At 46.2% G+C, this 12046-nt stretch overlaps 1 protein-coding gene across 2 annotated transcripts; it reads left to right on the top strand.

Annotated features, from left to right (window-relative positions):
• The first annotated feature begins 392 nt into the window (after window positions 1-392).
• Window positions 393-11790, top strand: GPR19 (G protein-coupled receptor 19). 2 transcript variants are annotated; one of them, XM_009465033.2, is made up of 2 exons: window positions 393-677; window positions 10378-11790. In XM_009465033.2, exon 2 carries the CDS (start codon window positions 10398-10400, stop codon window positions 11640-11642), a length of 1245 nt encoding a protein of 414 aa, XP_009463308.1. In that variant the 5' UTR covers window positions 393-677; window positions 10378-10397; the 3' UTR covers window positions 11643-11790. The 2 variants fall into 2 exon arrangements, with proteins under 2 accessions (XP_009463308.1, XP_087620754.1); XM_087764628.1 differs by lacking the exon at window positions 393-677 and adding an exon at window positions 10127-10282.
• Window positions 11791-12046: the final 256 nt, after the last annotated feature.

Below are 12046 nucleotides of genomic sequence, written 5' to 3'. Positions count from 1 at the left end.
TTGGCAGGGTCCCCTGGCGACCATCGTGGAAGAAAAGCATCCTCTGCAGCCGCCGCACCTCGCCATAGCAACCGGGACGTCAGCGCCGGCAGCCGAACCCCGCGGCAGGCCGAGGGGCGGCTCTGCCCCCGGGGCTGCCCCCGGGGCCGCCCCCTCCCCTGCCCCGGGGCCTTGCGGGGGCCGGGGGCTGGCGGGGGCGGGGGGCAGCCCCGCGGCGGCGGGGGGCGGCCCGGTGCCCGCCCCGTCGGGGCGCCGGGGCGCGGGCGGGCGCGGCGCCGCTGTCCGTGGTGCTGACGGGCCCCGACGGGGCGGGGGACCGGCGTCCCGCCCGGCGCGGCGGGGAGGAGGGAGAGGAGCGGGGGGAAAGGAGGCCCCGGGGCGGCTGGGTCCTGGGGAGGGACAGCCACATGATCCGCATCCCACCTGACACAGAAGGAAACCGGTGGCAGCAGCCAGCCCTGCGAAACGTCATTTTTTCCTCCGTCAGAGAAGAGGGGTAGAAGACCCCATCCCTCCCCCTCAGCCCGATTTACGAATAGCCGGGCGGAGGCAGCCTCGGATGTGAACGCACTCCGTGGTTTCCAGTATGACTGGCGCCTTCCCAGGGGTGCCTTCACTTGGGATTACAAACAGAGAAAGGACGAGACCGGCGCCTCTGGGATTATGCTTTGGAGCAGGTATGTGGACGGGGAGGTGCCGTGCCGAACAGTGCTGTGGCTAAAGGGATAGTCCTCTTTGCAGAGACAAGCAACACGATCTTTTCCAGTAAATTATCTTCTGTGTATTTACTTATGTGCATTTAAAATCCTTGGGTTTCAGCAAGGAGGACTCATTCCTCAGGAGCCAATGCTCTGCGGGGCTTGAATTTTAAGCTGATTCTGCTGAAAGCAGAGAGGTGTGTAGAATTACTGCAGAACAACTATCTGTATTTTCGGCACAGATCTTCTACATTCTGTCTATCTATATTCATTATTTTTAAATTATGCCACTTACTTGTCTTAAAACAATCCCCTGACACGATCATTTCGATGAAAGCAGAAAATTACTTTTACTGAGGTGGAGCAGACCAATCTGCCCATCTGGGTTTTTTTTTCTCTCTAGATACATTCAAACAGCTTCTTCCTTCCTCATGTTATTGCACTAAAACAGCTGCTTTTGTATTTTTCAGTCATTAATTTGAAATCATCCTTTCTGAAAGCATTGTCTCCCTTTTTCTGTGGGGGTGCCTGGATGCAGCTACTTGGGGAAACACCACAGGCATAGTAATCTTTGCTTATCTGTAGCCAGCAGAGGCAAGAAGGCTATTCTGTTTTTGCTAATTCAGGCACATGCTCTCTAAGAATGCATAGCAATATTTTTCATTTATCCAGCTGGCTTCCAGCATGTCAAACAGTATGTTGGCTCCACAGAGTAGTGGAGAAGTAAAACTGCCTTCTGCTTTCAAAAGACCATTTGTGTGTATGAGGCAGGATTCATAGCCAATTCTTTCTGGCAAAGATTTTCAAATGTGGTTCTTGAAGGTTTGTTGTTAAAGCCACTGTTAATCACTTAAACAAGTGGCTTGGTTTGCAGAAAAACTGGATGCCAACCCAGAGGCATCCTTAAAAGCTAATCTTTATTTGGGTGTCTAAATATTTTTGGAAGCTTGATTTACGAGTTTATTTGAAACATCCTGGTCTCGGATGAGTCAGTAAGGGGAGGAATTTCAATGCCTTAGACACGTTTAGGGAGCTCTGCTCCTTAGCTTAAAGTAAGAGCTTGCAGACTCTTACTCCCCCGCAGTTCTCCTGTGAAGCCTCTGTTTGCAAAGCTGTGCAGTGCAATTCCCCCATCTGGGTCACACCATATAATCTCCATCTGCTTTTTCCTTTGCAGCCCCACCAGGCATCCTCCCTCAGGTGTTTAACAATTTAGAGAGCAATTTCAATCACACAACGCAGAATAATCCCCTAACATCCTCAAGTAGAGTCTGCTCCCCCTCCCCACCACAAACACAGTTCTCCCAGCACCAAAACATGACGCAGTGCTTGTGTCTTTGGGATTCCTCCATTCCAGCAGCTTCCGTTATTTCCTAGACTTTCCCTCTGACAGGCAGCCAACAGAGTTCTTGCAACTGGCACCCTGCCCAAGAAGACATCTCCAGTTCAGGGGTTATCAGCAGGCCAGCATCTTGCCTTGGTGGCTTCTTCTAGCCTGCTTTTGTCCTCCCTGAGCCTAGCTCAGCTGAGACATCCCTTCCAACAATCATCTCTGCATCAGGCATTTCCAACCTAACTATGGGCTTTGCACGGCCTTCAGCTCTCCTGGCTTCTCCAGCAAAGTTAGTATAGGAAGACTACAAAATGCTTTCACTAATGGCCATATCCTCTGACAGAGGCCCATGGGAATGTTCTCCTACTGCTCATTCAGGTCTCCTCCTCTTATTCTTATCAGATAAGTCCTCCTGGAAGCATCTTCTGATCTCTGGCAACTTTATCCCTGGCATGATTTTTAGCCACCAGTGCTACCCCACTCTCCGTCACTATGTCTGGCACAGGTGACCTGTGTCATGCGAGCACTAGATCCACATTACCGAAAAGGGTCAAGAGCCATATGACAGGCACTCTCACATCCCAGGGCAAAAATCCTGCTACCATATTAACTTCTTGTGTGCTGAGAAAGCAGCTTTTACAAGATTTAATATCAAGAATTCATTTCTATATGACCTTTTCGTATAGAATCAACAAAAAAGAAAAAACCCTAAGGTTCTCCTAGGAGGAGAACTTGTGCTCACTGCTAGTGAGAGGGTGAGCTAAGCTGCCAGAGTCATCACTGAAGCTGCTGGCACGTTTTCCGTGCGGGGGAGAGGACACTCAGCGAGGAGAGGGTGAGAATTTCCAAGAGATGGGCAGAGAAATTAGCCAAGTGTGAGATTCACCACAGCTTATCTGTCAACACCCACCATGGCAAACCAGCCCTGGTAAGCACTGCATTCCTCACATCAAGCAGAAGAGCATGCTGTGTTGTGGGCAGGGCCTGGTGTTGCCAAAAATTCATGTGTGTGGGTGAGAGCATCTATTTTTTTGCCTCTGAATCAGGAAAGGGTCCAACCTAGCCATGTCCAAGGACAGACTCGATCCCCATTAAAGAAGGCAAGCAGCCTGCAAAGGTGTATTTCAAGCTTCTCCACACTCTTCCTGGACAACTCCAGTAGGTGGAACCTATTTTTGACAGCAGAGTTGGAAATGAGGTCGGTTCCTCTTCACCTTGCTCCCACTTTTTCATGCCCCCGCAGTCACGCTGGGCACAGATCTGGGTTCTGCCACCATTTTTAGATCAGCGCTAATCTAGAGTTTTGCCTGCTAGTCACAGCAGTAGGAGGACAGAACAAAGCTCTGAGATACTTAAAACTCTGTGGGTCTTTCCTTTGGGGAAGAAGAGTTACATTTATAACAGGAGACTCGTAACCACTGTGTACCTGTTTGTAAACAGTGTGTTGCACTCATGCTCATGAGGTAGTAGCCAGAGCACTGCGCTGTGTGTGTCTCCTATGATTAGCCAGACCAGGCCATGGTTAAGAGCAGAGGAGACAGATGGAAGAATCAAGCTGTCAAAAGGTCATGGCAAGCCCAACAATTCATTCGGCACAGCCCAGGTCTGCGGAAGAAAGACTGTGTCCTCCCTGGGCCTTACGGAAGACCCTACCCTACAGCCGCTGGAGGATTAATTTCTCGCTGTAGGTGACCCTGCCTATCTCTTCAGAAAGGTCATCCTCTCTACAGATCTGAGGGTTGCAGACTCCATGTGTGCTTCAGCATAGACCTGGTTGAAGAGAGTTACACCTGTTCCCTTGCTCTGCAGATGCTGATGAGATCAGGGTGTCTATCTGGGTAGTGGTGAGCACAAATCTGGCTCATATTTTACCACTGTCTGTCCCTGAACCAGAGCATGATGTCCACTTGTACAAGTGGAATCCGCAGTTACTGTAAGGGATCCTTCCCACTGCCAACACAGAATAAATGCACTCTTAGGGCTTAATGCATGAATAAACTACTGGGTCTTGTCAACTCACCTCAGGTTAATAGACCCCCAGTGACTGCCTACACGTCAGTCTTAACCCACAGCAAATACATGAGAAAAATTCATTGACTTCAGATGCAGAAAAAAGCCACTGCTCCCAGAACCTTTAACACCACAGTGAGCTTCAAGAGATGGCACTGTCTCCTAAGGAGACTCAGCCAATATGCAGTAACTTGTGACTTATGTATGGTTTTGAACCCTGAATGTTCATCAAAATCATGCCCCATGGATTTGCCCTGGGCCAGGCCTCAGACCCAGTGCTACAGGTCTGCAGTCAGAGTAGTTACTCCAGATGTGATCTGATAGACCTAGAAGCAATAGATGGACCCTGTTCTTGGTCTAGTTAGATACTGCATGGCTCACCACTTACTAATCTCAGTTAAAAGGATAAAGCTGAAAAGGATTCTTCCGCAGGCAACCAGTATAAGAAATATAAATTGGCTCCAATCCCAGCAAGTGTTGCAGTATTATACCCTTGTTCTCAGCCTTAATACCTTGTTAAAATAGTCAGGAAAGAACACGAAGAGTCAACAAAGGTTGACAGCAAAGAGACTGTCTAGCTGCCCTTACTTTCCTCACGTCTACAGCAGAAAAATCTTGTTTAGACTCATGCTCATGCAGTAGCTAAGTATAACATATATTCTTTAGATGTGCTGGAAATTAAGAACATTTCCTTCCTTTATTTGATTCCATCCATATTTCCTGCTCCCATGACCTCACCTTGCAATACAGGCTAGGCTCTCAGATGCTGATATAAGATGCAATAATGTGTATCGACTTACATCATCAGTTCAGTTCAGAAACTTTTACCATAAGTTGAGTTGAGACCACGCTGGCACTGAAAGCTTCATCCATGAAACAGCCTATCCACACTTCTAGTCATGTCATCTTTAGCTACCCATGCTGCAGAACAGGAATCTCCACCAGCTGGGTAAAGCCAGGGAGCAGGCAGCAACAAATGAGATATGGGTATGGATCTCAAAAGTTTTATTGCATTCAAAACATTTTATTCTCCTAATAAAAGAGGGGCAGATGTTTTCTATCCCCATGCACTGGAATGCAGAGAGTGAGGAAGAACACACTTCATTTCAAGAGATTTTCAGGCTTTGCTCAGAAGAGCTGCCCAGACAATAGAAAAGCCTTCATAAAAGGAACAGGGCGAATAGCTGAGCATTTTTATGAGCACTAGACCAGAGAAAAGAACTGGCAGGGAATCTGTGTGCTTACAAAAGCTATGTGTATCCGCATTCCTCCACTGGAAGCCGAAGTACTAAATGGCCTCAATATGGACACAGATATCTCCACATAGCAAGAGACACAGAGAGATTAAGACTCTGTGCTCTTGTAAAAAAAGGATTATTACATTGGGACGATGCACACACAGGGTAGTTAATTTGAATTTAGGCAGAATGTCACCTTCTAGCATCTTACACCCAGACAAAAGCCCCCCCCATTCTGATTCAATTTACGCCCACTTCTAATGTTGATTAAACTCAGTTAGACGAAGCATTCCTCTTCCAGTCTGGCAGCTGTTCCTGAGATATTCTTCAGAGAGGGAAGTTTATGGAGTAAATGACCAGCTTAATGCTTTTCAAATAATTTGCTGGGCCAAAGTTTGCCTACTGTTTTGCAGTTATGAAGCAGAGAGGTAAAATGTGTTGAATAAAAAAGCCCCTCTGCTAGTGCTAGGTTAAGCAATGAACAATGATCCGTTTCTTTAGCTACCTTTTTAATCCTGAAAAACAGTGGTTGGGGAAAAAAAATTGATTCTTTTGATTAAACATTAAAAAAAGCCGTTTACTGCATTCCTTTGCGAATCTTATTAGGGTTTACTCTTCCAAATTGCAATGGACACTACGTTTCTAGACAGGACAGTAAGCATGCAAACACACAGTAACTATGCCATATGGGCTTTATGCAACATCAAAGTAGACATGGCAGTGATTTCATGAAGTTTTTGTGGCTCAAATACTTCTTCTCTAAGTAACATATCTGTTTTGGAGAGTTAGCAAGAATATGTTTCTTTTGCTACCAACCCAAAAAGATGACCCTGAAAATTGAGTGTTTGGGCCTTCAAACTGCAAATTAAGGTCCATAAAATAGGAACTGTGGCACCAGGAAATACCTCTTTGATGATTATGAGTCATTTCACATGCCCTTTTTGTTTCCAAGCAAATGCACAAAATTTAGGGCTTTAAACTGAAATACAGGCAGTCCTTAGAGCAGTTTTAAAAGGATTCCCCCTCTAAAATGTTCAAAAGAAAAAGTGAGAGTTTTGGCACTGCTGCATCCATGGAGACTCACAGTTACTAGAAAGTATCCTTTCACTCAGCTCAGTGTTATATAGGTTTAAAGGGAAAATCAAACAAAAGCGGTTTTGTTAAATAAAAATGTCATTAGGCCTCACATATTTGCTATACGTAATTTTTACTTCTTATGTTTCTAATACCTGCTTATTGACCTGCAAGGTAGAGGGAGGCTAAAGAGCTCATCACTGTTTTCTTATGGATCTGATATTTGCAAGTTGAACGGTTCTCTAACACTTAAATCATATTTCAGTAAACGATGCAGCAAATGGGGACATGGGAATTCGAGATTCAAATGTAGCAAGACACAGAATCTCTACTTATTTGCATCCTAGACCCGTACAGAGCAGTGCGAATGCTGAGCTTTTCACACTCATGTTGCCATTAGGAGCATTACTCATAATGCAGAAGTTTAAGTCTCCACTATAAAAATCAGTCTTGCCCAGAGAAGAAAAAGATATGCTGGGCCATAGACACTAAGGTTCTTAGTGCTAAATCAAGGCACGATTCTGATCTCAGTGCCACCTAGGAAAAATAGGGTTGAATAGAAATCCTTTAATATCAAAAGAGACCAGCTTCTGGTCCATTAGAAGGCAAAATTATCTATGACTAGGAATGCAGGAATCTCAGAGCACATTGGTTAATCAGATAGCATTTACTTTTTAAAAAAATAAAACAAGTAATTGCTGTTCAACCAGAGCAATCCTATGCTCAGGGTAGTTAACGTCCCTATTATTGCACTTATATTTTCACCTGGATCTTGTGGGAAGTGTGATGAATGACTTTGGATTTTTCCAGTGAAGAAAAAATCACAAAATATAGTATTACTTGCACCTGTGTTTGGTGCCTCTTCTGTTTTACCATCCCTGGAGGTATTTAAAAGACATTTAGACACGCTGCTTAGGGACATGGTTTAGTGGTGGACTTGGCAGTGTTAGGCTTACCGTTGCACTCAATGATCTTAAGGGTCTTTTCCAACCAAAATGATTCTATGATTCTATGTTTGCAGGTTACCTGCGTTCTTCAGTAAACAGTGGTTGGGCTGACTTCTAGGCAAAATGCAACAGAAAAAAGTACTATTTGAGTGCTACAACCCTGTAACTATTTTTGGATTTACCCACCTGCATAACTAAATGTCTCAGGTCTGAAAAGACACGGACAGCAGATTTGGCTCACCAGGAGAAATATCATGAGAAGAGTGTTAGCAAGTCCGCATATTTTAAAGGCTTAGGAAGGTCGTTTCATTCTGTACCTGACTTCCACTACTCCTCAATACTGGACAAGAAATGTCATCTGGTTATTATTCTACTTCATCTGGTTATTATTCTACTGAGCTTAATTTGTGCAGCTGGCTATTTTTAAATGGCACATACTTCTGCATGGCAAGAAGGGAAATTAAGGAAGAAAATTAGCCGATAATCTTCTTTTCTATCTGGTTAATAGGCTCCACATGTATTATTCTATTACAGATAATTCCAACATGTAATTTAGCGGGTTGTACTGTCAATGCATTCTGCCACTCTGCCAGAGACAGAAGCCCAAATACCCCGCAGACAGCTGACGGCAGGATATCTCCGGGGGAGCAGATCCACCTGACGGAGGTTGGGGAAAGGCAAACAGGAGTTGTTTGAGAAACCAGGAATCATCTGCCAGGCAAAGCTACTAAGAAAATGATGAGGGAAGGCAGCTAAGGATGACGGGAAAGCAAAGGCCAGGCTGGGCAGCACTGCACAGCCCTCCAGCAGAAGACGGGACGAGGGGCAGGGTATCATCTGCAGAGGGTGCCCCTTCCAGGTGCTGGCAACTCAACCACCACGACACCCACTTCTGGGTCTCACTACCGATGTCTCCAAGTGTTATTTTGACAGGACGGTGCCATGTAAAATTCCTTCTTTAACATGCCCCACTGAAACAAACCCAGCTGTTACTAGCCTCAAACTGCTTCAGCTACGAGTCCAGCTTAACCTGAGTCATGTTTTCAGCTCCCTGCATGCGAAAGCTAAATAAGGCCGGTTGCTTTGGGAGAAGCGTTGGTGACTCACACATTGACCCACTTTCTGACGATGCAGAGTCAGCGGCCGGGCACGGTGCGAGGCATGGAGGAGAGGCGCAGCAGGGTCCTGCAGCAGCCTGGCTGCGGCTATGCAGACTGGCTGTGTCCAAGCAGCTGTGCCGCACGGCTCCCGAACACACTGCATTTTCAAGCGTGCAAAATTTATGCCTGTGCTGTGCAGCTGATTGTACATCAAGCCTGTTCATGTGAAACATGCAATGTTATGTTAAGTGCAGCTAATGAATACAGGGTCTGAAAAGCTAGAGGAAAAATATCTTGTCTAACCATATCAAGCAATTCATACATCTTTTCCTCTTCCACATCTGACTATTTTTTTCTGTTGTGTTATTGAAGATGACAGGCAAAACAGCGCTAGGAGCAAGATCCCAAATACATGCACTGGCTTTACGCATTCAGACTCCGCTCTGAGTAGGCAGACGAGAAGAAAGTAATTGGTGATAGATGCAGAGCTAGAGTAGGCAGAGCAAAAAAGCATCAGCAAAACACTGAAAAAAACTCAGAAAGCAAAGCTGGGAATTCGGATCACTTAGAAAACTGAGGAGGATGGTGGTGGCTTTTTGAATTTGCCCATTTGGCTTCCGCAATGAACTTTTTGATCTTCTGGTCATTAATTGAATCCTGATTTATCTTACACAGTATCAAGACTCTGGAGTTAATCATTCACACAATATACACACAGAAACAGACTTTATATGTCTAATGAGTAAGAGGCATTGCATGTCAACACCATGATTCAAAGGACACTTCTTAAAGCATCAGCCCCCAGGACAGAGTTTGTAAATGCATAGGCACTAATATTAAGTAATTTTCCATTTTATCCCTGTGATAGGCTAGGACCGATGGAACCATCTGGCTAAATCCAAGACAAGAAACTCTCTAGCAATATATCAATTCTTGTCTCACTCCTCCTTAAAGCAGGAGGTCACAGATATGACATGCCATGGTGTGTAACACACCTAACACAAAGGACCAGATGCAGTTTGATCCCAGAAGCTCTATTTCAGGGCTTGCTCAGAAATACAGAGCTCACTCGAACGTCCAGGCAGGTGAAAAACACCATCTAAAAAGCAGGCAGGTTATTGACTGCTCGAGGGGTGGTGGTGTAGTCACCAATGACAGGCCATGCTGGGTGACTGCTCTGGGCTGCTTTAGAGAGGGAAACACTGAGGGCTCCCAAGTTCAACTACTATCCATCAGGAATAGTGAGCTGTTTGGCAGCTAACAGAGCCATTTGAACCCAGTTCTAACCTCTGGTTTTGCCTCATGCTCACTCATTTGGTGACGTTCACTACCCGGCCTCAGAGCCGTGAAGGCTACGTTATCAGTGCCCAGGCCAGGCAATGTGTGTTCTGGGGACGGAAAGAAGGAGGAAGGACTGCAAGGATCTGGTAGGCAAAGAAGGGTACTGACTTGAATGGAGAAAGGAGAAAGGGAGGACTGGAAGCTGAGCCAGTCATGTTTCAAAAGGACAGGGCTCGGACTCATCTGGCAACCCCCACACCCCTGCAAACCCACAGGTCATGGCAACAGAGGGCTCCTGAGCTCAGAAATTTGGCACGTGCCAAGGACAAGACGAGGCGACCGGGTCCCTTCCCAGAGCTGAGCAAGGGCCTCCCATGACACAGCTGTGGGCAGAGGTTCCGTGGTGTGTGTTGGTGTCAGTTGCTCAGGGCAACCCTTCAGTTGCCCCTTGGCTCACCCACAGACCTGCACGACCTACAGGCTCTGCTCGACAGGGTGAGCTCTGAAGAGTCAGACTTGCTGCTTGGCAGGTCCCTGGTGAAGGTGAGATAGTCTTACTGGGTATTTCTGACCGTTCCTCTGAAATCTACTACTCTAAGCAGTACGTATACTACTTAAACATATCTTTCAGTGGTTAAGGTACGTTTTTCGCACATACTTGTTAACCGTAACCTTTTCTCTTCTCTCTTTACTCAGCCTGAGCAAAAGACGTGGCCATGTTTTCCCACAGCATGGATAACAGCAGCGGGCCTCTTGTTCTCCCTACCTTATTGCTCCTGCTGCAGAACAAGAGCTACCCCGAAACCTCCACCCCTCCTGCTGGCTACGAGATGACGGAGTCACCCGCAGGACCCAGCTCAAGCAGGAATCACACCATCTTGCAGTATGAACTCAGGCCAGGGGAAATTGCAGCAGCCAGCATGGTTTTGGGAGCGTTGTGGCTGGTTTCCGTCTTTGGAAACTCCCTTGTTTGCTTAGTGATCCACAGGAGCAGGAGGACACAATCCACCACCAACTATTTTGTTGTCTCCATGGCATGTGCAGACCTTCTCATCAGTGTCGCCAGCACGCCCTTTGTGCTGCTCCAGTTGGCCTACGGCAGGTGGGTGCTGGGGAACGCGATGTGCAAGCTGGTAAGGTACGTACAGTACCTCACCCCGGGCGTCCAGATATACGTGCTCCTCTCTATATGCGTGGATCGATTCTACACTATCGTCTACCCGCTGAGCTTCAAAGTGTCAAGGGAGAAAGCCAAGAAAATGATTCTGGCCTCTTGGCTATTTGACGCTGCCTTTGCATCGCCCGCTTTCTTCTTCTACGGCTCCAGCAGCGACGGCCACTGCAATTTTTTTCTCCCTGATTCTTGGCAAGGAGCCGTCTACAGTATCATCCACCTCTTGGTGGTGTTTTTGATCCCATCCATCCTCATTATGCTCTTCTACCAGAAGGTCATCAAGTACATTTGGAGAATAGGCACTGACGGCAGGACTGTCAGGAGGACAATGAATATCGTCCCAAGAACAAAAGTGAAAACCATCAAGATGTTCTTAATGTTGAACTCGGTCTTTCTCCTCTCCTGGCTCCCTTTTTACGTGGTACAGCTGTGGCACCCGCAGGAAACAGACTACAGGAAGAGCTCCTTGGTTTTCCTGGCCATCACCTGGATCGCTTTCAGCTCTTCAGCCTCGAAGCCAACCCTCTACTCCGTCTATAATGCAAACTTCAGAAGAGGGATGAAAGAAACTTTCTGCATGTCTGCCATGAAATGCTACAGAAGCAACGCATACACCATCACCACCAGTTCCAGGATTGCCAAGAAAAATCATGTTGGGATCGCAGAAATCCCAGCTCCGGCCAAAACTGTCACCAAAGACTCCATCTATGATGCTTTTAACAGAGAAGCCAAGGAAAAAAAGCTTGCCTGGCCTATTCAGTCCAATCCTCCAAATACGTTTGTCTAGTTGGCTTCATCACTTTGAGAAATTACGATGGTCCACCAGAACAAGGAGCTTTCTCTCAGTTTTGAACCAATGGATATGTACATATTTTTCACACAACTTTTAGGCAAGAAAAAAAGAGGTTTTATTTTATTAAATGCCTTGATTTTGATGTGTCCTGTCTATTTCATTTCAGTTACATTCTGCTTTTTGGAACTACTCTCCCTCAATCACCAGCATCACTTTTTTACAAAACAGGAAAGCTCTTACACTCTCTGTCTGTAGGGAAAGAAAAGGGAAAGGAAAATGACTGCTTTCTTAAATCCCTTTATTTTGGCCGTGGTGTATAAATGCATTAATCCATCCAAAGTCATCTATACTTCCTGAGACAGACAGCTTTGTGGGGTTTTTTTCAGTTGTCAACCTCA

The sequence above is a fragment of the Nipponia nippon genome, unplaced genomic scaffold, assembly GCF_047370975.1.
Source record: "Nipponia nippon isolate SJK-2023a ecotype South Korea unplaced genomic scaffold, ASM4737097v1 scaffold_3, whole genome shotgun sequence".
In the NCBI taxonomy this organism is placed as follows: Eukaryota; Metazoa; Chordata; class Aves; order Pelecaniformes; family Threskiornithidae; genus Nipponia; species Nipponia nippon.
This window is presented reverse-complemented; position numbering and strand designations above follow the sequence as displayed.